The sequence below is a fragment of the Elgaria multicarinata genome, chromosome 10 (assembly GCF_023053635.1).
Source record: "Elgaria multicarinata webbii isolate HBS135686 ecotype San Diego chromosome 10, rElgMul1.1.pri, whole genome shotgun sequence".
In the NCBI taxonomy this organism is placed as follows: Eukaryota; Metazoa; Chordata; class Lepidosauria; order Squamata; family Anguidae; genus Elgaria; species Elgaria multicarinata.
Window position 1 is genome coordinate 15,630,701 of NC_086180.1, and position 23,410 is coordinate 15,654,110.

Consider the following 23,410-nt stretch of genomic DNA (forward strand, 5'->3'; position numbering starts at 1 on the left):
CGCTGCGGCAGGATTACGCTGGCCCTCCCAAGAGACTCACCTCGTCCCCGCTGGCTATGCGATGGGCCAGATCCTTTAAATTCCTCATCATTCGCTCGTCTCGAAAATCGTACGGAAACGTCTCTGTCCACTCCGTCAACAACTGAAGGATCTTGGGGGCGATTTTCCGCAATTGGCTCTGGAAAGAGTGGGAGAAAAGCAGCAATAGGGTTGATCTGGTGAGTCATTCTGCATTGCAGTCAGAGCAGACGGCTGGAGTTTATTGCAGCACACTGCGTGGGGTACACAAGGCCACGGCCAGAGTATGACTTCAGGTAAGCCAGGGGTGGGAACCTCCAGGCCTTCAAGCTGTCATTGGACTACAACGACCATCATAATGATTGGCTGTTCTGGCTGGGGCTGATGGGAGTTGGAGTTCCAACAACTTCTGGACAGCCACAGGTTCCCCCCCTTCAGCTCCTGTTCTCAGGTAGAAACAAAACCAACCATGATTCAAATAGCAGCCACTTTAAAAGTGCCTCTCCTGAGGCTTAGTTACTGGTATGGAGAGTTTTCGGCTCAAATATGCTGGTATTTTGGCCACGCCCCTTTTGCTTTCGGTTCCACCCACCACTAGAATGCAGCCCGAGTGCTTCTCCAAAATGGAATCTGGCTCTTGGGCTAAAAGAGGTTCCTCACCCTTGGCTTAGAGTGTTGCATCTGGAAGTCCTGGGTTCAAATCCCCACTCAGACCCGAAACTCTCCAGGTGGCTTTGGTCCATTCAGCAACTCTCAGCCATTATAACCTACCTTCATGTTTATATTTAATGTGAGCCGCTGTTATTATATACAGCGGTATACAAGGGTCATAAAAAAATACCTCACAGGATTGCTGTGAGGATAAAAGAGGAGTAGGAGAACCATGCATGCCGTATTGGCCGCTTGGAGGAAAGACGTGATCGCCATGTAACTCACAAGAGCAGCCAGCTTCAATGCGTCTGGAGTTCGGGGCCAAGGTGGGCTGGGCCGGCTTGTGCTACTGGCCCGTCTCTCCTGTAATCAAGCATGGGGCAACACTCAGTGGGCCTGTTCAGACGACATGCTAAGCCATGGTTAGGCTGCTAACCCTTTTGCAGCAAATGGTTAGTGAGCGTGTTTGAACCGTAGCTATACAGCCACCATGGCTAGGAACGGTTCCCACAATATGCTTAGTCATGGTTCACATGACACACTAAGCCATAATGTTTAGCTCAGAATGCTTCACCACTGTGGCTTAGTGTGTCATCTGAACAGGGACAGGGACATCGGTGAGGCAGGCCACTTACTTTATCAGCCACAGGCTCCTCCAGCCTTTGTGGATCAGTACACAGGTGGCAAACCTTTGCCATTAACTCGTAAGGGTGCACGAAGAGGCGAGAGCTGAGCAGGAAGGTGAATATGTATGTTCTCTGCAGGGGAGAGACAAACAAGAGACGTGTGTTATTTCACTCAGGGCGCCTCGTGTGCCCGGGCTTTATCAGACAGCAGACAACTTGTGGCGTTATCTTGGGAGAGATCCCAATACTGCAGAGATCAGCGGTAAAGCTGAATTGCATCAGACGCCACGATCTTCAGAATCCATTGTGAATACATCACACCTTGGTTAGCCAAGGCTAGGCCACAGACAGGGCAGGGCGCTCAGCTGAGCCGATCATCCTTAGGCAAGAGAACGTTGCACAGGTATTTTGTTCCTCAGAATCGCCTGCGATGCAATTTCAGAACCTTTCCCCCTTGCGAAACACGTGCCGTGCAGCCTAGTGGCATAGAGCAGCCCTACTTCAATCTGGTGCCCTCCAGACTACAATTTCCATCACCCCCAGCCAACTTGGCTGAGGATCATGGGAGTCGGGGTTGCCAAACATCTGGAGGGCACCAACTTGCGGAAGGCTGACTTAAAGACTTGCGCCTCTATCATGTACCCACAGACGGTCTTAGGTAAGCGAATTCATCTCTTATGAAAGGCAACTACTTTAGAGGGCTACTTTTGATGTAAGGATTACTGAAATCAGTTGTCCCCACACAGAACATGACCCTCTATGCTGTAATTTGACTTTTGAAAGCCTCCATTTCCCCCAATTGATAAACAGGTATGCCAAATTAAATGTTACTATTTTGAAACTGCCTATGTATTATCCTTCTCTTTAAAACCCATAAGCACCTTCCTGTTGTAATGTAATGTCCTTATTTTAAGGCTGACCTTCCGTGTAGACTGCAGCTGCTCTCTAATATCCCACTTCTCATTCTCTCACCTTCACCATCAGTATCTTCTCTCCTAGGCTTGAATTTAGCCATTCGCCTAGTCTCCTTTGGCGAGTGAGGCCTTTGCTAGACCTACCAGTAAATCCACGACGGACGAGGGGAGACCCCGCGGTGCAAGTATTGCGGGACGTCGCCCTCGTTTACATGTAAGGCGAGGCAACCTCACGAAGTGAGCCGTTGCACCCGCCATTTTTTTTTACTTTTAAAGGGGACGACGCGCACGAACGATTGTGCGCAAAGGTAAGTGTTTTTTTTAAAAAAAATGGGTTTCCCCGTTCCCCCCATCCTGCCCCCGATGGGTACAGCGCTCCTGGGGAGCGCTGTGCCCCGTGCGCGGCTCCCGGCTCCCGAGAAAAGCCCGAGACCGCGGGAAAAAGTGGGCCCCAAAGGGGTAGGCTATATCCCAGGGCCAGCGAGTGTTGATCCCTACCTGAGCTTGGGATCCCCAGTGTCTCATGTGGATGCACAGGGGCGATCCCGGGTATCAGCCCGGGAAATAGCCTGGTCTAGCAATGGCCTAAGAATGGACTCCAGGCAACCAAAGACAAAAGCATCAAAGTGCATAGTGCTCAGACTGAGGGCTCAACTACACCAAGCAGGATATTCCACTATGGAAGTGCCATGAAAGTGGTATAGAAAAGGCAGGAGCCACACTACTGCTTTATAGTGGGAATGAAGTGCACTGACCATTGTTGGGGCCCATGACACATCTACACCAAGCAGGATATAGTATTATGAAAGCGGTATGAAAGCAGTATATGGCATGTGTCAGTGGGCCCCAACAGTTGTCAGTGTACTTCAGTACCACTATAAGGTAGCAGTGTGGCTCCTGCCTTTTATATACCGCTTTCATACCACTTGCATAGTGGAATGTCTGCTTGGTGTAGATGAGCCCTGACTCTGCACTTTGCAACTTAAAGTAAAAGCAGATGCACAAATGCTTGGACATCCACAATCCGGGGGTGGGGGTGGGGTGGGGGAAGGATACACAAGATCACATTACGCCAGTCCTTTTACAACTTCATTGGGTGCCAGTCCAGGTCCGGGCCCAATTCAAAGTGCTGGTATTGACATTTAAAGCCCTAAACGGTTTGGGGCCAGGTTATCTGAAGGAACGCCTCCTCCCATATGTACCTACCCGGACCTTAAGATCATCTACAGGGGCCCTTCTCCGTGAGCCCCTGCCAAAGGAAGTGAGGCAGATGGCTACTAGGAGGAGGGCTTTCTCCGCTGTGGCACCCCGGTTGTGGAACGAGCTCCCCAGAGAGGTCCGCCTGGCGCCTACACTGTACTGCTTTCATCGCCAGCTGAAGACCTTTTTATTCACTCAATATTTTAACACTTAATTTTAACTTAAATTTAAATTTTACTGTTTTAACTCTGTATTTTAATCTTATATCAACTTTGCTGTGTGGTTTTATCCTGGTTGTGCTTTTTATACTGTATTTCGTAATTGTGTTTTAAACTGTTGGGTGTTTTACTGTGGTTTTAATTTTTGTGAACCGCCCAGAGAGCTTCGGCTATTGGGCGGTATAAAAATGTAATAAATAAATAAATAAATAAATAAATAATACACAAGCCACAAACGGCCTGCTACAGTATCAGCTTTGCTTGGAAATAAGCTCATTTAAAATCAATGAGGCTTTCTTCCAAGTGATTGAGGCTGCGATTAGAGTTTTTGTTCACAATCCCTCTTCAGAGGAAATATATGCTCTGTATCATGGCTAATGCCCTGTGGCTATGAAAAAGTTAAGTAGCAATAATACCGAATACTGAAACTAGACAGATACTAAGAGAAAAGTGGCTCTTCAAAAATCTACCATCCCAAACCTTTTAACAAAGCAGACAAAATAACAACATTTTTACATTTCAATTTCACTTCTTAGTATGCAAAGTACGTATGTTGCAACCATTATATATATAATTTATTCTCTGTGAAACTATTTAAACTGCAAGGTAGTTACTTTGCCTCCAGTCAATTCAGTGACTTTCATTTCTATGGCCCTCTGTTAAAATGCGCCAGCTGATCAGAGGTCAACTTGATAGCCCACCCATATTTTTTTATTATTATTATTATTATTATTATTATTATTATTATTATTATTATTATTTGCATTTGTATACTGCCCCATAGCTGAAACTCTCTGGGTGGTTTACATAATATTTAGACACTTAAAAACAATATACAAAAATTAAAAACCACAAAAACATGCAATATACATGCAATATACACATACATTTAAAGCCCCTATAACAACTTTAAAAACTGTGAGCCTAAAAAACCAGACCTAGGCTCATTTCATATTGCTAAATGCCTGGGAGAAGTGCCTCATTAGGGAGTGTCGGTGCCAGGCGGGCCTCATTAGGGAGATCATTCCACAGTTGGGGGGCCCACCACAGAGAAGGCCCTCTCCTTTGTTGCCATCCTCCGAGCTTCCCTCGGTGTAGGCACTTGGAGGAGGACCTTAGGTGTAAAATACTTTTCCCCCACTGCCGACAAATTCAACAGCACTGCAGGAGGGCACCTGGGGTCCGTGGGTTGCCCACCCATATCTTAATGCTTCTTAAAATCTATTTTGCATCATTTTTGCCTGACACACAAATGACACAATGAAGGACCAGAGAATGTTCTATATCCTGTTCTGCATCTTTCCAGTGTGGAACGTGTGTTGGTCTCTTGCCGTCAGCCAGTCCATCATGGGATGGAAAATTCCACAAGGCTTGAGGAGTTAGCCATCCCCATGTGAGTTTTCGACAAGGGTGAGTAGATTACACAGCTTATACGCATGGGCATGAATCAGTGAGCATTTGGGAGTCATCACAAAGCAAGCTTATTTATTTGGATAATGAACATCGGAGGAGTCAAGGATGTAATCGACAGATTAAGAAACTTATCCTGCTCAGCACAATCTCGAAGATCTGCAACTCAGATCAAAGTTGCCGAAAGTTGGAAATGGATTTTCATCTGTTGGCTGAGTATGTGAAGTCTTGTGGCTGGGTATAAGCAAATTCATAACACCCGCCTTTCCCAACCTGGCACCCTGCAGGCTGACTAGGGATAATAGGAGTTGTAGTGCAACACATCTGGAGGCCGCCAGGTGGTTAAATTGACTGCATTATACAGAGGGGAACTTCATGGGTGGCTAATTTCTATGTGGGTGTAATTCCTCTGCAACAAGGACACACCATTGTAAGTACACTCATGAACATTATCTCCTGGTAGACAGTGTGTTCACAGTCAAGGCTTCTAATTACTACCAGTCATATACTACTAACAATTTTATACTTTTTAGTGTATGCAGTTGAACTTTAAGTTTTCTGACAGATAACAGTCAAAGAAACTTACGTGACTAGTAACAGGGAGAGAAAAAGGCCAGTCCTAAGACCATCACCTCTTTGTGGAGGGTAAGAAATACCCGTGTTTGCCAGTATCCGCAGCTGCTTCTGAGCTGGCCCTGAGGATATTGAACAGCTCATCCTCATCTTGGAGGAATGCAAAACTGACTTCTGCATACCACCTTGATCCAGGGCGATATTAATGAGCCCAGTGTGTGCCAAATCCATAGCTGAAACATCATCAAACTGAGCAGGTCGGGGAGGAAGAGTGGAGAGAAAACGAAAGCCCCAGCCTGCACATGGTGACCGTTTTGTGATCTTTTCTCAATAAACTTTGATCGTTTGCAACATTGCTGGAAACCTCAGGGATTTAGTTACTGGGGGGGCGGGGAATACAGCAAATGGTATTCTGTGGCCTGATTCATTTTAAGAGCTGCTGAACTGAGACGAAACAACAAAAAACAGCTTTAGACTGTTGCCTGCAGCTTATCCACTTTCTCCACAGGACACGGCATTCTCCATAATATGCACAACACTCCTTGCTGGGCCCTCCTTTCTTCTTATTTAAATGAGGGCTCGTAGCTCAGTAGTAGAACACATACTTTGAATGCAAAAGGTCCCAGGTTTGTTCCCTGATGTCTCCAGGTAGGGCAGGAAAAATTCCTCCCTAAAACCCAGAAGAGTCATTATTGCCAGTCAGAGTCGACAATACTGGACCAGATGGACCCGTGGTCTGACTCAGTTGAAGGCAACTTAGAATCATAGAATCATAGAATAGCAGAGTTGGAAGGGGCCTACAAGGCCATTGAGTCCAACCCTCTGCTCAATGCAGGAATCCACCCTAAAGCATCCCTGACAGATGGTTGTCCAGCTGCCTCTTGAAGGCCTCTAGTGTGGGAGAGCCCACAACCTCCCTAGGTAACTGGTTCCATTGTCACACTGCTCTAACAGTCAGGAAGTTTTTCCTGATGTCCATCAGGAATCTGGCTTCCTTTAACTTGAGTCCATTATTCCGTGTCCTGCACTCTGGGAGAAGAAATCTGGCCCTCCTCTGTGTGACAACCTTTTAAGTATTTGAAGAGTGCTATCATGTCTCCCCTCAATCTTCTCTTCTCCAGGCTAAACATGCCCAGTTCTTTCAGTCTCTCTTCATAGGGCTTTGTTTCTAGACCCCTGATCATCCTGGTTGCCCTCTTCTGAACACGCTCCAGCTTGTCTGCGTCCTCCTTGAATTGTGGAGCCCAGAACTGGACACAATACTCTAGATGAGGCCTAACCAGGACCGAATAGAGAGGAACCAGTACCTCACGTGATTTGGAAGCTATACTTCTATTAATGCAGCCCAAAATAGCATTTGCCTTTTTTGCAGCCATATTGCACTGTTGGCTCATATTCAGCTTGCGATCTACAACAATTCCAAGAACTTCCTATGTTCTTATTCTGATACACAACAGTCCAGTCCTCCCCAACCTGGGCCCCTCCAGATGTTTGCAGCTGCAACTCCCATAACTGGCCATGGCTTGGAATTATGGGAATTGCTGACCAAACACCAGGGTGGTGGAGACTGCAGTAGGCCAAACTGATTTAATTTGTGAATGGAGCACACTTACATCAGGGTAGTAATCAATTGTGGGCACTAAGTGCTGGATGAGGGCTTCCAAGGATCCCGACAGCAGGTTGTTGTCATGGTAGTAGAGTCCTCCACAGCTGTCCTCTTTTGACTGATACAGGTTTCGGTTGTAACCATTGCTGTCGAACATAGCTGCAAAGGGAGGCGTCTGTGGCATGTTGTCCTGGGAAAACGAAGAGCAAAGAGAAAAGTTTATTGCCTCACGCTATGGGAATGCCACATTGCCAGGTTTTCTCCACGTCTTTATCCTGAATAACGTTTTTTATTGATTGATTGCATTTTTATACCGCCCCACAGCCGAAGCTCTCTCTAGGTGGTTCACAAAAATTAAAACCGTTCAAAGTATAAAACAAACAGTATAAAAACATGATATAAAATACAATATAAAAAGCAGAACCAGGATAAAATCAGCAGCAGTGCAGAACTACAAATTTAAAATACAAATTTGAAACAGCCAAGTTAAAATTAAATTTATAGACTGTTAAAATGCTGAGAGAATGAAAATGTCTTCACCTGGCGTCTGAAAGAATATAGTGTAGGTGCCAGGCGAACCTCCTTAGGGAGCTCATTCCACATCTGGGGTGCCACAGCAGAGAAGGCCCTCCTCCTGGTAGCTACCTGCCTCACTTCCTTTGGCAGGGGCTCACGGAGAAGGACCCCTGAGGATGACCTTAAGGTCCAGGCAGGTACATATGTGAGGAGGCATTCCTTCAGACAGCCTGGCCCCAAGCCATTTAGGGCTTTAAATGTTAATACCAGCACTTTGAATTGGGCCGGGACCCCAAACCATTTTTGTTTACCCAGGCCAGTAATCTTGAGTTATACTCACACTTTCTTGCTCCACATAGTTGGATCCTACTATGGGCTTTCTTTTTCAATACTGAGACCTACTTTTTATTATTTATTTATTACATTTGTATACCGCACCATAGCCAAAGCTCTCTGGGTGGTTCCCATAAGATAAAAACACTTAAAAACGATATACAAAAATTAAAAACCACAAAAACGTGCAATATACACACACATTTAAAACCGCTATAACAACTTTAAAAACGATGAGCCTAAAAAAACCCAGACCCAGGCTCTTTTCATATTGCTAAATGCCTGGGAAAAGAGAAAAGTCTTGAGCAGGCGCAGAAAAGTTAACAATGTCGGCGCCAGGCAGGCCTTGTCAGGGAGATTGTTCCACAGTTGTGGGGGGGCACCACAGAGAAGCCCCTCTCTCTTGTTGCCATCCTCCAAGCTTCCCTCAGGGTAGGCACCCGGAGGAGGACCTTAGATGCTGAACGTAGCGTTCGGGTAGGTTCATGTCAGGAAAGGCGTTCCATCAGGTATTGTGGTCTTTATGGTCATGCTAGAGGTGGTACTCCAACACCACCTGTCCACATAACTCTTTTTCATGCTTTCCATTTATCCCAAGGGCCAATTCAAATCACAAGTTGTATAAGATGTTCCGCACACACATGGGTTTTACATGGGCTGCAACGCAACGGTCTTGCGTGAGGTTGCGGAAACAGATCGGACTGAAGAAGTCTTGCGGGTTGAGAATGCTCAGCTGTGTGCAAAAGCTCTGGCACCAACCCTATTCACTTTTGGAATTCCAAATTCCACTAGTACCAGTAGTTCATGTAACTCAAGCAAGAGTCAATGATGGGGATTAGCCAAAGTATTTTTCCAACGGTCTGCAGGACTAACAAAAAATGCAGCAGTGTCACGTTCGTTTTTGCTGACAGTACATTAAATATGATCACGCTGTGTACTTTTAGACTGGCTCTCGGTACATGTTTGTTCAACAAACAAGACAGTGGAGCCCTGGTATTGTTTCAGCATCACAGAACAGATATGAGACGTAATTCAGATAAAAACACTGAACATGTTCTTGTAAGATTTTCCCCATGTATCCCTGATTACTATGGATGCAGGCTAAAGCCTCAACTGGAAAAAGAAGCCACTGTAAAGAGAACAGGTAAGATTCATCCCAAAGTGTACTGTGTGCCTTTGATTTATTAGAGCACCCAATAATTCTCATCACATTTCATCTGAGGATCAAATGAGAAGCACTGCATTAAAAAACAGGGAAGTGGTGGTGCACATGCTTTGCATACAGACAGCCCAGGTTCAGCCTCTGGCATCTCCAGGTAGGGTTGCAAAAGACCCTGCCAGAAACCCTGGAGAGCTGCTGCCAGTTAGTGTAGACAATACTGAGCTAGACAGACCAAGGTCCTGACTCTGTGTAAGGCAGCTTCCTCTGGCCTGATGTGCACAGAACGACAGTCCAGAGAATGGGTTCAGTATGGGTTGAGTACCCAGGAAGAGAACTCACGCTTTGTTGCTGGGTTGTGAACTTTCGGTTGCTCATAGTTAACAAGCCATAATTAAACCATAGTGCAGGGTTTGCACATAACGACAACCCACGATTCAACAACAATCCATGATTCAATGCATATTGGTTGTTATTACATGCAAACCAGGCCATAGTTTCTATATATTTCAACAAAACTGAGAGTATGGGTTGAGTATGGGTTGTTGCTGAATCATGGGTTGTCATGTGTGAACCCTGCACTACAATTTCACTATGGCTTGTTAACCACAAACAACCCAAGAAGAGAACCCATGGTTGTTGTGTTGTGAACACTGGATTGTTCATGGTTAACAACTCATAGCTAAACCCTGGTGCGGGGTTCTCATGTAACAACAACCCATCATTCAACGGCAACCCATATCCAACCCGTTCTCTTGGGTTGTCATTACATAGGAACCAGGTCATTATCTATATAGATGGGCACATGTACAACCCATCGCTTAGACTCCTCCGAGAATTCGACTGGGAGGAAGCTCAAATCGCAACCCTAATTCATGCAGGCCAGCTGCTGCACAAGCAGCGTTGGCACGGTTTTGCCTGAAAAAAAAGCTTGAATGCCCCCGCAGGGCATTATTTAAGTGCAGATGCCGCTGCTTCTCACTCTATTGTGTGCCAAATCCTCTTGGTGTGTGTCAGGAAGGGAGGGGGCAGCAGGGAGGGAAGCCTCTGTCTCTTAAAAAAGAAGAGTAAATAAATGCGTGCTTTGGTGTGCGCCTGCCTGGGAAAACACCTGACTTTGGAGGACAAGTGGCAATAGGGCAGCTTGTGGCTAAGTAGGCTTCTCTCTCCCTCTCCATCTGTGCATTCTGCAACTCTCAACAAAGCACTTTGCAGGGGGAGATGACGAGAAGCTATTAAGTTATTAGCTGGATTCCTGGGGACAAGAAAGGGTGGGGGAGGGAACGCACGGCACACGTACGGAGCGCCGAAAGGCTGGCTTGCTTCTGGCAGCAGGTCAAGACAATGAAGGCATTCAAACTCCACAGAAGACTAGAGGATCCAGCGAGTAAACAAAAAGAGAAAGCAAAACGTGCTGCTCGTGGAGTGGCGGAAGGGGGGGGGAGAGACACACGGAGCAGAGCGTCGCCCCTCCCGGCCTACATGACCCCCTCGCTAATCCCGCTTTTCAAAATGCCAAAGGAGATTTGCATCAAAATAAGGGAGAGCAGCAGGCTCAGCATCTGAAAAGTCACATTCATCTCTCCAAGCAGCTGTTCAACCAGGGATTGGATTCCTCCTAGCCAGATCAGTCGGGATGGGGGTGGTGGGGGTGGTGATGAAGGAGAAGAATAAGAATAAGAGCAATCCACGTGCCGCCGCAGAAGGGGGGGAAGAAGAGGTGGCTGGACTTCCCTGGAACGAGGAGCTCTGATGACAGAAGCCCAGCGGGTGAAAAGCAGCATGAGAAGGTCACATGCTGCACTTGGAAGGATCAAAACATTTGCAAAAAGAGAATTGCGGGGTGGGGAGGGGGAGAGAGTCCTTTGTCTTCAAAGCTGATCTCCAGTGGTGGAAGAACAAGAGAGCTCCCTGGGAAGAGGCAACTGGAACTCGGTCAGGTCAACCAGGATGATCAGGGGTCTGGAAACAAAGCGCTATGAAGAGAGACTGAAGGAACTGGGCATGTTTAGCCTGGAGAAGAGAAGATGGAGGGGAGACATGCTAGCACTCTTCAAATACTTAAAAGGTTGTCACACAGAGGAGGGCCAGGATCTCTTCTCGATCCTTCCCGAGTGCAGGACACAGAATAACGGGCTCAAGTTAAAGGAAGCCAGATTCCAGCTGGACATCAGGAAAAAATTCCTGACTGTTACAGCAGTACGACAATGGAATCAGCTACCTAGGGAGGTTGTGGGCTCTCCCACACTAGAGGCATTCAAGAGGCAGCTGGACAAGCATCTGTCAGGAATTATTATTATTATTATTATTATTATTATTATTATTATTTATTTATTTATATAGCACCATCAATGTACATGGTGCTGTACAGAGTAAAACAGTAAATAGCAAGACCCTGCCGCATAGGCTTACAATCTAATAAAATCATAGTAAAACAATAAGGAGGGGAAGAGAATGCCAACAGGCACAGGGTAGGGTAAACAGGCACAGGGTAGGGTAAAACTAACAGTATAAAGTCCGCACAACATCAAGTTTTAAAAGCTTTAGGAAAAAGAAAAGTTTTTAGTTGATTCCTGCATTGAGCAGGAGGTTGGACTCGATGGCCTTGTAGGCCCCTTCCAACTCTGCTATTCTATGATTCATCTCGTCCCTTTCCCAGGCCTTCTTCTGTTTACTGTTTTGCAAGCACCCAATCCCAACCAAACTATACACCACTCCTGTCATTCCCCCACCCCAAAAGACGCTTCCCGTCAACAGTTCATCTCCATACTACTCTTACAGCCAGCGGAGCAATCCTCAACTCTCTTCCCTGTGTATCACCAGCATAAATGCTGCATATCAGATTGCGGGCAGGATGCAACAAATGCCTTCCTACTTTAGGCATACACCCAAAGCCTCGGGCATACACAGCTGGGATGCTCAAATTGCTTCCGTTGAACCACCACCAGCACCACCCCTGCAGCCCATGTCGTAGCCCAAGAAGCTGTTGAAAGTCTCTTCAAGCTTCAAAAAGGGTTACATAGAACGGGGAGGGGAAAGCCAGTGTTGCTTAAACACAAAGCCCCCTTGATGGTATGTGTCAATGGGCCCCAACAGTTGTCAGTGCACTTCAATACCACTATAAAGCTGACGTGTGACTCCTGCCTCTTATATACCGCTTTCCCAAGTCTGATCCTGGAGGTAACATATAACCATCCGGATTAGTAGCCACTGATAGCCTTTGCAGACTGAGCAGGTTTCCCATTGGTTTGGGCCTTCAGTGTCATGCATAGCTCTTTGCCTCACCTAGCTAATGAATTAAGAATTTATCTGTGGAACATGCAGATACATGTATTTATCATATTTTCTGACACAGAATCCAGCTTTTCTTGGCTACTCCTCCCTGCTTTTGCAGAGTTCATTGTCCAGGGATGCGAAAAATAGATTTTAAGGTAATAAACACCTAGGTAATGGCTCCAGGGCACAGTCCAAAGGCACATGAAATACCAACCTTCCTGCCGCTAAGCAGCTATGGATCAGGTCAGTGTCTAGCTGGATTTCATTCATAACAAAATGAAACAAACACATTTATTAAATAAAAACGAAACAAAAATACACTGGGCTGGATCCAGGCTTAGTCATAGTTTTGATAGGGTCTACTGCAGGGGTGCAGAACCTTTTTGATAAGTTCTCAGGGGCCGCATTTCGTGGTGGGAGGGGCTGAAGGCAAAAGGGGGTGGGGCTCAGAGTACATATTTTAGCTCAAAGCACTTACTGTCAGTTAACTAAACCTTATAGAATTTTAACCTTCTAGAATCAGAAAAATGCTGCACAAATTCCAGAAACTACAAAACAACTGGTAGTTGGGAAAAAGTGGGTGAGACATCTGGGGAACCCTGGAGGGCTGGATTTGGCCCCTGGGCCTAAGGTTATAGAATCATAGAATTGTGGGGTTTGGAAAGGACCACAAGGATCATCTAATCCAACCCTCTGCAATGTGCAGGGAAACCAATTAAACCATCCCTGAGAAGTGGCTGCCCAGCCTCTTCATAAAAACCTCCAGAGATGGAGAACCCACAACCTCCATCGGTAGACTGTTGTACAGATATTACCATCAAGAAGTTTTCCCTTATATTTAATTGAAATCTAGGTAGCTCTAACTTATATCTATTATTTTGGGTCCTAATTTCTGTGGCAATGAAAAATAGTTCTTGACCATCTTTATCAGATTATCATCATCATCATCATCATCATCATAGCTTAGCTACAGTTATCCATGCTCTGATAACCTCTCGTTTGGATTACTGCAATGCGTTATACGTGGGGCTGCCTTTGAAAACGGTCCGGAAACTTCAACTGGTGCAAAACAGGGCAGCAAGGTTATTAACAGGGACTGGCCGGCGAGATCACATTACGCCAGTCCTTTTACAACTTCACTGGCTGCCAGTCCAGGTCCGGGCCCAATTCAAAGTGCTGGTATTAACATTTAAAGCCCTAAACGGTTTGGGGCCAGGTTATCTGAAGGAACGCCTCCTCCCATATGTACCTACCCGGACCTTAAGATCATCTACAGGGGGCCTTCTCCATGAGCCCCTGCCAAAGGAAGTGAGGCAGGTGGCTACTAGAAGGAGGGCTTTCTCCGCTGTGGCACCCCGGTTGTGGAACGAGCTCCCCAGAGAGGTCCGCTTGGCGCCTACACTGTACTGCTTTCGTCGCCAGCTGAAGACCTTTTTATTCACTCAGTATTTTAACACTTAATTTTAACTTAAATTTAAATTTTACTGTTTTAACTCTGTATTTTAATCCTATATCAACTTTGCTGTATGGTTTTATCCTGGTTGCGCTTTTTATACTGTATTTCGTAATTGTGTTTTAAACTGTTGGGTGTTTTACTGTGGTTTTAATTTTTGTGAACCGCCCAGAGAGCTTCGGCTATTGGGCGGTATAAAAATGTAATAAATAAATAAATAAATAAATAAATCATCATCATCATCATCAATTCCTCTTTGATTTCACAAACTAGAAAGCCTTCCCCCCCCTTCCCCTTTCTGCATGCTTTCTTCATAGAGGCCTTCTGTGCATAAACCACCTAAACGTTCTTAAAATTCACCTATTTCCCCTGCCCTTTTTAAAGTGTTGTAAAACTGTAGGTTCCAGCCAGCCTGTGTAACATGGATTAGCAGGCCAATACTTGTAGAGGTGCTGTTGGGCTACAAGTCACCAAAGACCCTGGAGAAGTCGAGCCTGATGCCCATTCTGTTGCAGGAAAAGCTCGTGTGATTTACGGAATGAATTAATTTGAAAGGCATGCACAACAGACTTTGGCTAGCCAAAGCATGCAATAAAACACTGCTCTTTCTCCACACAGCAGGCTGGATTTGAGGCAAAGGCTGATTGTCCAAGCCGTTATTTACAACCAAGCAGCTGGAAGACAGAAAGGAAGCGCTTTCGGACAATAGCCCATGTTGAAATGTGGGCATAGATAGGCTGCTTCTTGCTAGTACACAAAGCGGGCTTCACATCTGGATTTTCTGCCTAGCTTTTCTACTTCGATCCCCCACAGATTAAGAGAATTTATGAGCTGATGCTTCCCTAGTCATGGTGGTTTCAAACCCAAGTGATGAACACACCGAACGGCGCGATCCTATACAAGTTGAATGGGCTTACTCCCAGGTAAATGGACATAGGATTGAAGCCTTAGACAGCATGCCTGGCTGGTGATGGTGGACTCTTCGCTCAATGGTAGATCCCATGAAGGAGGTTCCAGATTCAGTCTTCCACATCTCTAATTAAAAGGGCACCCAGGGAACAGGATGCAGAAAGACCCTCACCTGAAGCCCTTGGCCAGCTGCTGCCAGTAGCCTATACTGGCAATGGACCAACGGTCTAACTCAGATACATCATAAGAACTTTTCAAACCAGGTGTGAAGGTATTAAATACAATACAAGGATCTCACTTTTGCCAAAAGGCAATTATCTATATGTGGTTGATCCAGGATTGAAACTAAGCAGCTCATGTTTTCGTAGGCCATTTCTACATCTTTTCCCCTGGGATCGTCCCAGGATCATCCCTATGTCCCAAGATCATCCCTATGCATCCAAATGACACACAGGGAATCCCGGGAGCAGGCAGGGACGATCCCTTCATTCTCCAGGGATAATCCTTAGGTGTAAAAAGGGCCTTAGTGTTATCTCAGATCAGGATTGGACAACCTGCATCCCTAGGCCTAATTTCACACAGGTGGGGAGAGCAGAGAGGGAGAAGAAGAATGGGAAGAAGAAAAACAGGTAAGAAGCTTAAATGGATGTAGTGATAGAAAGGGGGATGGACAGACCTTCAATTCTGGCAAAAGTGAACTGTCCCTCTACTAGCAGGCTGAGAATGAGAAGGGGTGGTAAACAAACTGGGGCCATAGCTAGACCTAAGGTTTATCCCTAGATCGTCCAGGGGTCAAACCTGTTCATCTAGGTGACACACAGGGGATCCAGTGCTCAGGCAGGGGCGAACCCTGGATGATCCCAGGATAAACCTTAGGTCTAGCTGTGGTCTGGTTCTCTTCAGATGTTTTAGACTACAATTCCCATAAGCCCCAGCCAGCATGGCCAATGGTCCGGGATTATAAGGACTGCAGCACCAGGTTTCCCATTCCACACAGTTCTCACAAGGACTCGCAACCCATCCCAGCTCCGTAATGAACGTACGGCTGCGATGCATTTGCAAACGCAAAGTTTGCCCCGTCTTGTTGTTCACAGTTTAGTGCTTTTACAGCAAAGATGTTTCATGTCTGAAATCAGTATGAATCAGCCCCAAGACGATCTGCAGTGAGAAAGTGTGCAGGTTCAGACCGTTCGGGGACGGTAGAAGCCCAAGAGGCCCACGTTTTCCTTACCCAGCAGACTCTCGTGAGATTATTCCGATCCTAATTTCTTCCAATGGAACCTAGCCAAAGGAAGGGGGCGGGCGGTGGGTTTTAGGAGGAGAATTAGTTACACCACCAGCCTTCAGCGGCTGGATTATGCTAGCTGCCAGCAATTCTCATGTTGAACAGAAGGTGGAACCTGACTCTAAGCCCTCGGATCAAAGTCTCAGCGTTACAAACCATCACACCTACACAGTCAACAGATTAAGTGGGATATTTCAAAGGCGCAGAAGAGGCACAGGGGATGGAGTTGAAAGCAAAAGGCTGCTCATCTCCCCCTAGGCTACTCAACAACTTAAAGAGAAAGGGTGCTGGTGTTATTGAGGGGGGGATAAGTAGAGGGAGAGAGCAAGCCTGCTTTTAGGATGAGTAAGAGCCTTAACTTTTAACCTCTTTATTCAGACATACTTAAGGCAAGCACACCCACACGTTTCATGGCGACACTAGCAAACAAGAGTTCTTTAGACCAAGCAGAATAGATCTGAGTCATACTGTTGTTTTGCAAAATGTCTCAGGATATTGGCTTCAATCTGCCTATTTTTACATTGGGCTAGACAGGCAGACTCACGTAGGTACACACACAGACACAGACAGACACACACACACACAGCAAAAGTACAGATATCCCTTGTTGCCATTTAGCTCTACATCTTGCAGCACCAATAAAAGGCATACTTTAATAAAAATTGGTTACGTTTATATCTTGCCTTATCACCCCCTTGCAAGGAGCCCAAGGCGGCTTACAGGGCTATCCTCCTTTCCATGTTAGCCTCACAACAACCCTGTGACGTACATTAGGCTGAGTCAGCGACTGGGACAGAGTCACCCAGGGGGTTGTCTATATGCGCTCAAAGCCCCACAGTGGCTGCGAATCTGCACTGCGGCAGTTATATGATGCAGCTGCAGATTCACAGCCACTGCAGGGCTTTTCTGCGAAGCTGTGCAGTAAAAAAAACTCAGGGACTTACCCCAACTTTTTCAGTGGGAGCGAGGTCAGCCCGTCTCTTCTGCCATCTAACCTCGCTCCGTGGCCAATTCAGGGGTGGTCCTGGTGGGAGGCAACCAGTGATTGGTCACCAGAATCCAAGTACAGGGTGGGGGGCGGCTCCAGTAAACCCTGCACTCCCTCCTTGACATGGGATTACCTGATGCCACCCCTGGTAAGCGAAAGTGCAGGGTTTAGGAGGAACACAGCACCAGCTTGGCATTGTGAAGGCAGCCCCCCTGTGAGGAAAAAAATGCAAAAAAGGAAGGAAACACCCAAATGATTGGTGACTGGGGAAGGGGGCGAGCCGGGGGGGGGGGGGGAAGGGGGCATGGCTATTTAAGGAACCCCAGAGAGCCAACATGGGACTGGATTTGGCCACAGGGCTTGAGGTTCTCCACTCCCGGCATAGAACCACACTTAGGAGCAGTGCTTCTGTTCTTCTTTCTAATGGCACCCTCCCTCTGGATTATCAGATGAGGAGGTATTTACTGAAAATGAGTGACTAACAGGGAGCAAATCCAAACACCTCCGACGCAACAGCTTCTCCAAAACTCACTGGGAGAGAGCCAAAGCAAAGGATGACACCATCGCACCGGCTCCAGAACAACATTTTGTTTTGATTACTTTTGTACGCTGCTTTTCTTCCATCCCGGAACTCCAGGCTGCCCACCTGCCTCCCAGCCAAGCACTACCTGCAGCCACACCTGCTGAGTTTCAATAAGGCTGCTGCACCATATCCTGAACCGCTTTCTACGCATGGGAACCATGGTGCAGTTCTTACAGGACAACTGCTTTTTCACAGAGCCGCTGTTCATTTGAAGAATCCCAAGGTGTTCGCTTTTGGAATCAGCATTGCTCTCCATATAGCTAAGGAACAGCTGTGCTTTCATTCTGCCCTGATCAAGGGTACTGCACTGCTCCAAATCTTACATCCCCCTTCACATATGGAGCCAATAAGATGTTACATTTTCTATTTTGCCTCTCTGGAGTTCATATTCCCTCTCTCTCTCTCTCTCAAAGCAAAAAAACACTCTCACTCATTCTTGTTCACACTAATGCACATGCAATTATTTATTATTACATTTAATCCATCTCTCCTTTTAAGGAGCGCAGGGTTGCACACATGGTCCTAGCCCTCTTCCTCATTTTATCCTCACACCACCCTTGTGAGGTAGGATAGGCTGGGAGATAGCTATTGGCTCAAAGTCACACAGGATTTGAACCCAGGTCTCCGCAAGAGCTTGTCCAATACTCTTAATAATGCGAAGAGCCAGTGTGGTGCACTGGTTAAGTTTTTTGGTGGGAAAGGTGTTCCAATCTTCAAACAGCTCAGAAGTAACATGTCCTTCATGGCTAAGTTATTCATAATAACTAGATGGTAAGATTTAACCAGCAGGAGCTGATAAACATTTGGGAAGTTCTTTCCCTTGTCAAGTGCATTTATCTTACTCACGTCTTTCAGGAAACTAATTTCTATGGAAGCAAATCCTATCCCTATTACAAATCTTTAGGAAGATTACCTGTAACTTTCCCACAGGACAGTTAAGTGCAATGAAAGGTTCAGCACAGTCCGACGCACCGTTATCTCAGAAGTAAGGCCTGCTGCAGAGCAGGCTCTATATTTGGGGTGAATGTGGTAGTGACCCCCTGACTCTCCTCCACCCACTTGTGGCAGAGAAATCCCCCATAACCAGGTACGTGTGCTCCAATGATTGACGATTGCCACGCATGACCTTCTCCTGCCCGCCTCCGACAATCTCAGTAGAATATTGTGTATTGAGTATCTGCCCTGAACTCTGCCCCACCAGCCCGAATGAGCTCCAGCCACCACTGCAGTGGAACTAAGGATGTGTTTACATTAAGGGGAAACCGCGTTCCTGACCCGGGGCATTTGTGCTTCCTGCTTTTTGGTATGATTGTTATGGGCTGGATTACATGGGTGGAGAAGAGTGGAAAGGAGGTTTGAATTGAATTCTTACCCTCCGTTCAGTTCCATTGAGATAGTGCCATATAGTGGCATAAGTTCCTACTTTTTTCAGGACGTTACCAATTTAAAAGTGGTTCTTTTCATGGCAGAATTTCCAACGGATACTGCGGGGGACGCCCTAGTTGTTGACGACATCATGTAAAGGACCTGCAAACTTTTGTGAGTGGTCAATCACGAGTGTGCAATAAATCGCTTGTTTAGAGGAGCCGTTACTCCCAGCTGCATGCACACTGGATTGCAACCCATAGGCCAGCCTTCCGCAACCTTCAGACGTGTTGGGCTACAACTCCCAACATGAGGGGGGTGATGTGTGTTGTATTCCAGATTGGGGAATTGGCCAAGATCCTCCAATAGGGTTATGTGGCAGCAAATCCCATGTAAATCAGTGGGTCCCACTTCCAAGAAAACACCATTCATACTGGTGAAGGAATCTAAATGACTGGCAACCCAATCTGTAACATATCGCTATTGGGAGGGAAATCAATTGAAGAACTATAGCTTTGTGTAATCTTGCAAGTTTGTATTTTCCTTGCTGTGCTTGATATCAAACTGACCATGGTAGCTAAGTCTCTCTAACCATCATGCAAAAAACTCTTCTACACACCGTCCAGTGTAACCTTCATTATAGCTGATACAGCTTTGGCTGCCACCATGTACAGCACTTGAACTCAACGGGATTTTCTTCTGAGCAGATGTGCACAGATTCATAGAATAGTAGAGTTGGAAGGGGCCTATAAGGCCATCGAGTCCAACCCCCTGCTCAATGCAGGAATCCACCTCAAAGCATCCCTGACAGATGGTCCAGCTGCCTCTTGAATGCCTCTAGTGTGGGAGAGCCCACGACCTCCCTAGGTCATTGGTTCCATTGTCGTACTGCTCTAAAAGTCAGGAAGTTTTTTCCTGATGTCCAGCTGGAATCTGGCTTTTTGTAAATTGAGCCCGTTATTCCGTGTCCTGCACTCGGGGAAGATCGAGAAGAGATCCTGGTCCTCCTCTGTGTGACAACCTTTTAAGAATTTGAAGAGTGCTATCATGTCGCCCCACTCAGTGTTCTCTTCTCCAGGCTAAACATGGCCAGTTCTTTCAGTCTCTCCTCATAGGGCTTCGTTTCCAGACCCCTGATCATCCTGGTTGCCCTCCTCTGAATGTGCTCCACGATGGCATTGCTCCTTCCATTTCAACATCACCCCACCCCCATCCAGCAATCCACTTCTCTCCTGGCGTGCATCGGCAAGTGCATCACGTAGCCACATATAAATCATGGCGCACCACGTTGGGGGAGGAAGGAACGAGTCACTAGTTCATATCTGAATCTCGCTTGTCAGGTCATCATCCTATGATCAAAACAAGGCAGAAGCCCAACCCATCCTCCCTGCGTGTGACCTCCGGAGACGCTCTCTCCTTTGGCTTTCTCGGTTTCTTGTCTCACCCAGCCCTAATTTTAGAGGACTTCGCAAGAAACACATGGTCACACTGCGGGAGGAGGATGTTGCCGCGTCTTTGGCCTTGGCAAAGAGAGCCAAAACAAACCCGTTAACACACGGCAGAGTGGAAGGGAAGAATTATTACAGGGCTCAACCCACAGGCGGAGGAAACACACCAGCCAGGAAAGACAGATCTCAACTTGCCGCCTCTGCAGTTTCATTTCTGGATAATAAGGTTTCAATTCTCCTCGATTCCCCCAGCTCTTTGCTTGGCTCACACACAAGCAGGCGGCACCTGCTTTGCTTTGATTCTTTCATTCGAGTGGGGAAATGTGTTGGGGAGTCGTGAATATAGAGGATCCTAGTGGTACCATCAGAGTAGGACTTTGGGGCAGAGGACAAGGCCCCTACATGGACTGAGCAGGAGGGTCAGGCCCCCGGACCACATTTTTCAGTAACTCACATTACCATCCAACTACACCTCCAACCCTCATAAAAGCGTTAAATTCAGGGTCTACAATTATTACAGAACTGCACACAGATCCTAACCCTGATCAACCTGATCTACATAATTGTGCAGCTTCAGTTAGTCCTAGATTCATTGGTTATTTTAATCATAGTGTATATAAGAACGCAGCTCAAAAGCAGCCCTACTGGGTCAGGCCATCTAATCCGGCATCTCATTTGCAGAAGTAGCTCCTCACATGGCCCTGGAAGCTTCAAAGGCAGACCATGAAGGCAACAGACCTCCTCTTTCTATGCATCTAGCATTAAGGGCGCAACCCTATGCATGTTTAGACAGGAAAAAAAAGTCCTACACCTCCCAGCATTCTCCAGCCAGCCATGCTGGGAGTTGCAGGACTTGTGTCTAAATGTGCATAGGATTGTGCCCCTAAATGATACACTGCTCCTGAACATGGAAGTTCTATTCAGCCATCCTGGCTCATTGCTACGGATGCACCTACCCACCATGAATGGATTCAGTCATGATGTTTGGTTCAAGGCTTGCTTGACAACAAACAAACCTCGAAATGCAGAGCTGCATGCAGCTGGCGATAAAGTTTCAGGCTGCAACCCTAAGCTCAATTTACTCAGAGCAAATCGGTGGAATTCATTTCCGAGCGAACACGGTTAGGGGATCGGGTTGCAAGTCTACTCCAGTTCTCCATTGACTGACAAGTCAACAACTAAAATGCCTAGTAAGTGTATTTCAACCCACGTGATTGCTTTAGTGTTTGTAAAATTACCTGTAAAGAAGATCCAAGTCAAACCACTCACTGACTCACACAGTGACAGCAACTCCAATTCCTGCACACACATTTTAAATCCCAGTGATCCTCGTTTTTCAAGCTATTCAGCCCCAACAGGGCCTCAATGGAAGGACTCCCACCCACAGAAGGTTGGATGCACATCAGAGAATTCTCTCTCTGAGCGTGTCTCTCCCATTACAGCAGCCTTCCTCGACCTTGTGCCTGCCAGATGTCTTGGACTACAACTCCCATTAGCCCCAGCCAGTACATCAGGTTGGGGAAGGCTAAAGTAGCCCCACAAACCAGATCCTCTCCTCCTTCCTCACAGCAAGATCGCTCCAGATCTGATTACCAGGTCTGAAAAGGGAGTCTTCTGGAAACAGACGAGAATTCAGTTCTTGTTTATCAAAAACAACCCCTCCCCCTAAAAAAACAAAAAACAAACTCCCAGAAAGCCAGCCCTAACATATTCCTAGCCATATTACACTGCTTAGAAAATGAACAAGCGTAGGATCCCAAATTGAAGTGATGAAGAACATACTGGACCCTGCTCCCATTTTTTTTTTAAATAGGAAAAGCAAAATCACTTCAGCAAGATAGTGATCCATATCATCACCGCGCAGTCCTATGCATGTCCGGGGCTACAGCTTTTGGTTTCGAGAGCAAATGTTCCGTTTTATATGACCTGGAGATGTGAGAAGCCGTCCTTTCCCAACCAGCGCCCTCCAGATGCGCCTGGACTACAACTCCCATCATCCCCGCCGGAGGGCGCCGGTTGGGAATGGATGGAATACACCATGGCAACACACCCTCGTGAGCCTCCTGATCCCCAACTCTTCACTACCTCCTTCCCTCTGCGCCGCAAGACACTTCGTAAGACGCCGCCCTCGACCGGCTCCGTTCCCGACCTGGGCCGCCAAGGTTGCAATAAGGTCTTGGGGTCCTACTCCGGTGGTCGTCACTCACGCGTGAGTAAAAGGCGGCACCGATCCTAAACGCGCCCGGCTAAGGGAGAGACTCCCGTTGAAGTCAAGGGAACTTACGGTAAACCCACACAGGCCCGCGCACTCCGCGGTCCGCGTCCCCTGAGCGTGTCCAGGGCGCGCAGCGCAAACGAACCCAACCAAGCCGAGAACCCCAACAGAACGCAGAAGCAACGCGCATCCACGGCAGAGCGCGGGCCCTTCACTTACCCAGCTGAAATCGGATCTCCCGACAGGTTGCACGGTCCCGCTTTCGTCGCCTCTGGGGCGAATCTTGGCCAAGTCAGACCAGCCTCTTTGGAGAGCTGAGGTGCCGGGGATGATGGGTGGGAATCTCCACGGGGGACGCAAGCTCCCTTTCTCGGCTAGTAAGACGCCGATGCGCGTAAAACACCCCACCCGTACCCACCCAACCCTTCGGGAGTAACCAGTAGAGCTACTCCAGCGCCTCTCGGGCTCTTGAGCCAAAGTCCGAAGCACCACGCGGCAGCCAAGCCGGCTCAGCGCCGATAGCGCAAAGGACGGCGCTACAAGACAGATGAGCCGGAATTGCAGTTCGAGCAGCGGCTTTGGCTACAACGCCGACTGCCCCGCTCGCTCGCGGGTGCGCCAGTAGCATCCACGCCCCCCGCCTTCCAGCTCTTGGGCTCCTCCT

General features: G+C 47.1%; 1 protein-coding gene across 4 annotated transcripts in view; it reads right to left on the reverse strand.

Moving 5' to 3' along the window:
• The window catches only part of RASGEF1B (RasGEF domain family member 1B), a 42,500-nt gene extending 19,811 nt beyond the window's left edge, over positions 1–22,689 (reverse strand). For 2 of the 4 annotated variants that reach the window (XM_063136195.1, XM_063136193.1), the window contains exons 1-5: positions 22,681–22,689; positions 7,224–7,406; positions 1,305–1,427; positions 955–1,032; positions 41–178 (exon numbers count right to left, since the gene is read on the reverse strand). In XM_063136195.1, the coding sequence (XP_062992265.1) occupies positions 41–178; positions 955–1,032; positions 1,305–1,427; positions 7,224–7,400 (516 nt within the window). In that variant the 5' untranslated portion in view covers positions 7,401–7,406; positions 22,681–22,689. The remainder of the gene's footprint in view (positions 1–40; positions 179–954; positions 1,033–1,304; positions 1,428–7,223; positions 7,407–22,680) is intronic. The other 2 variants (XM_063136196.1, XM_063136194.1) reach the window with 1 other exon arrangement.
• Between the last annotated feature and the right edge of the window lie 721 nt (positions 22,690–23,410).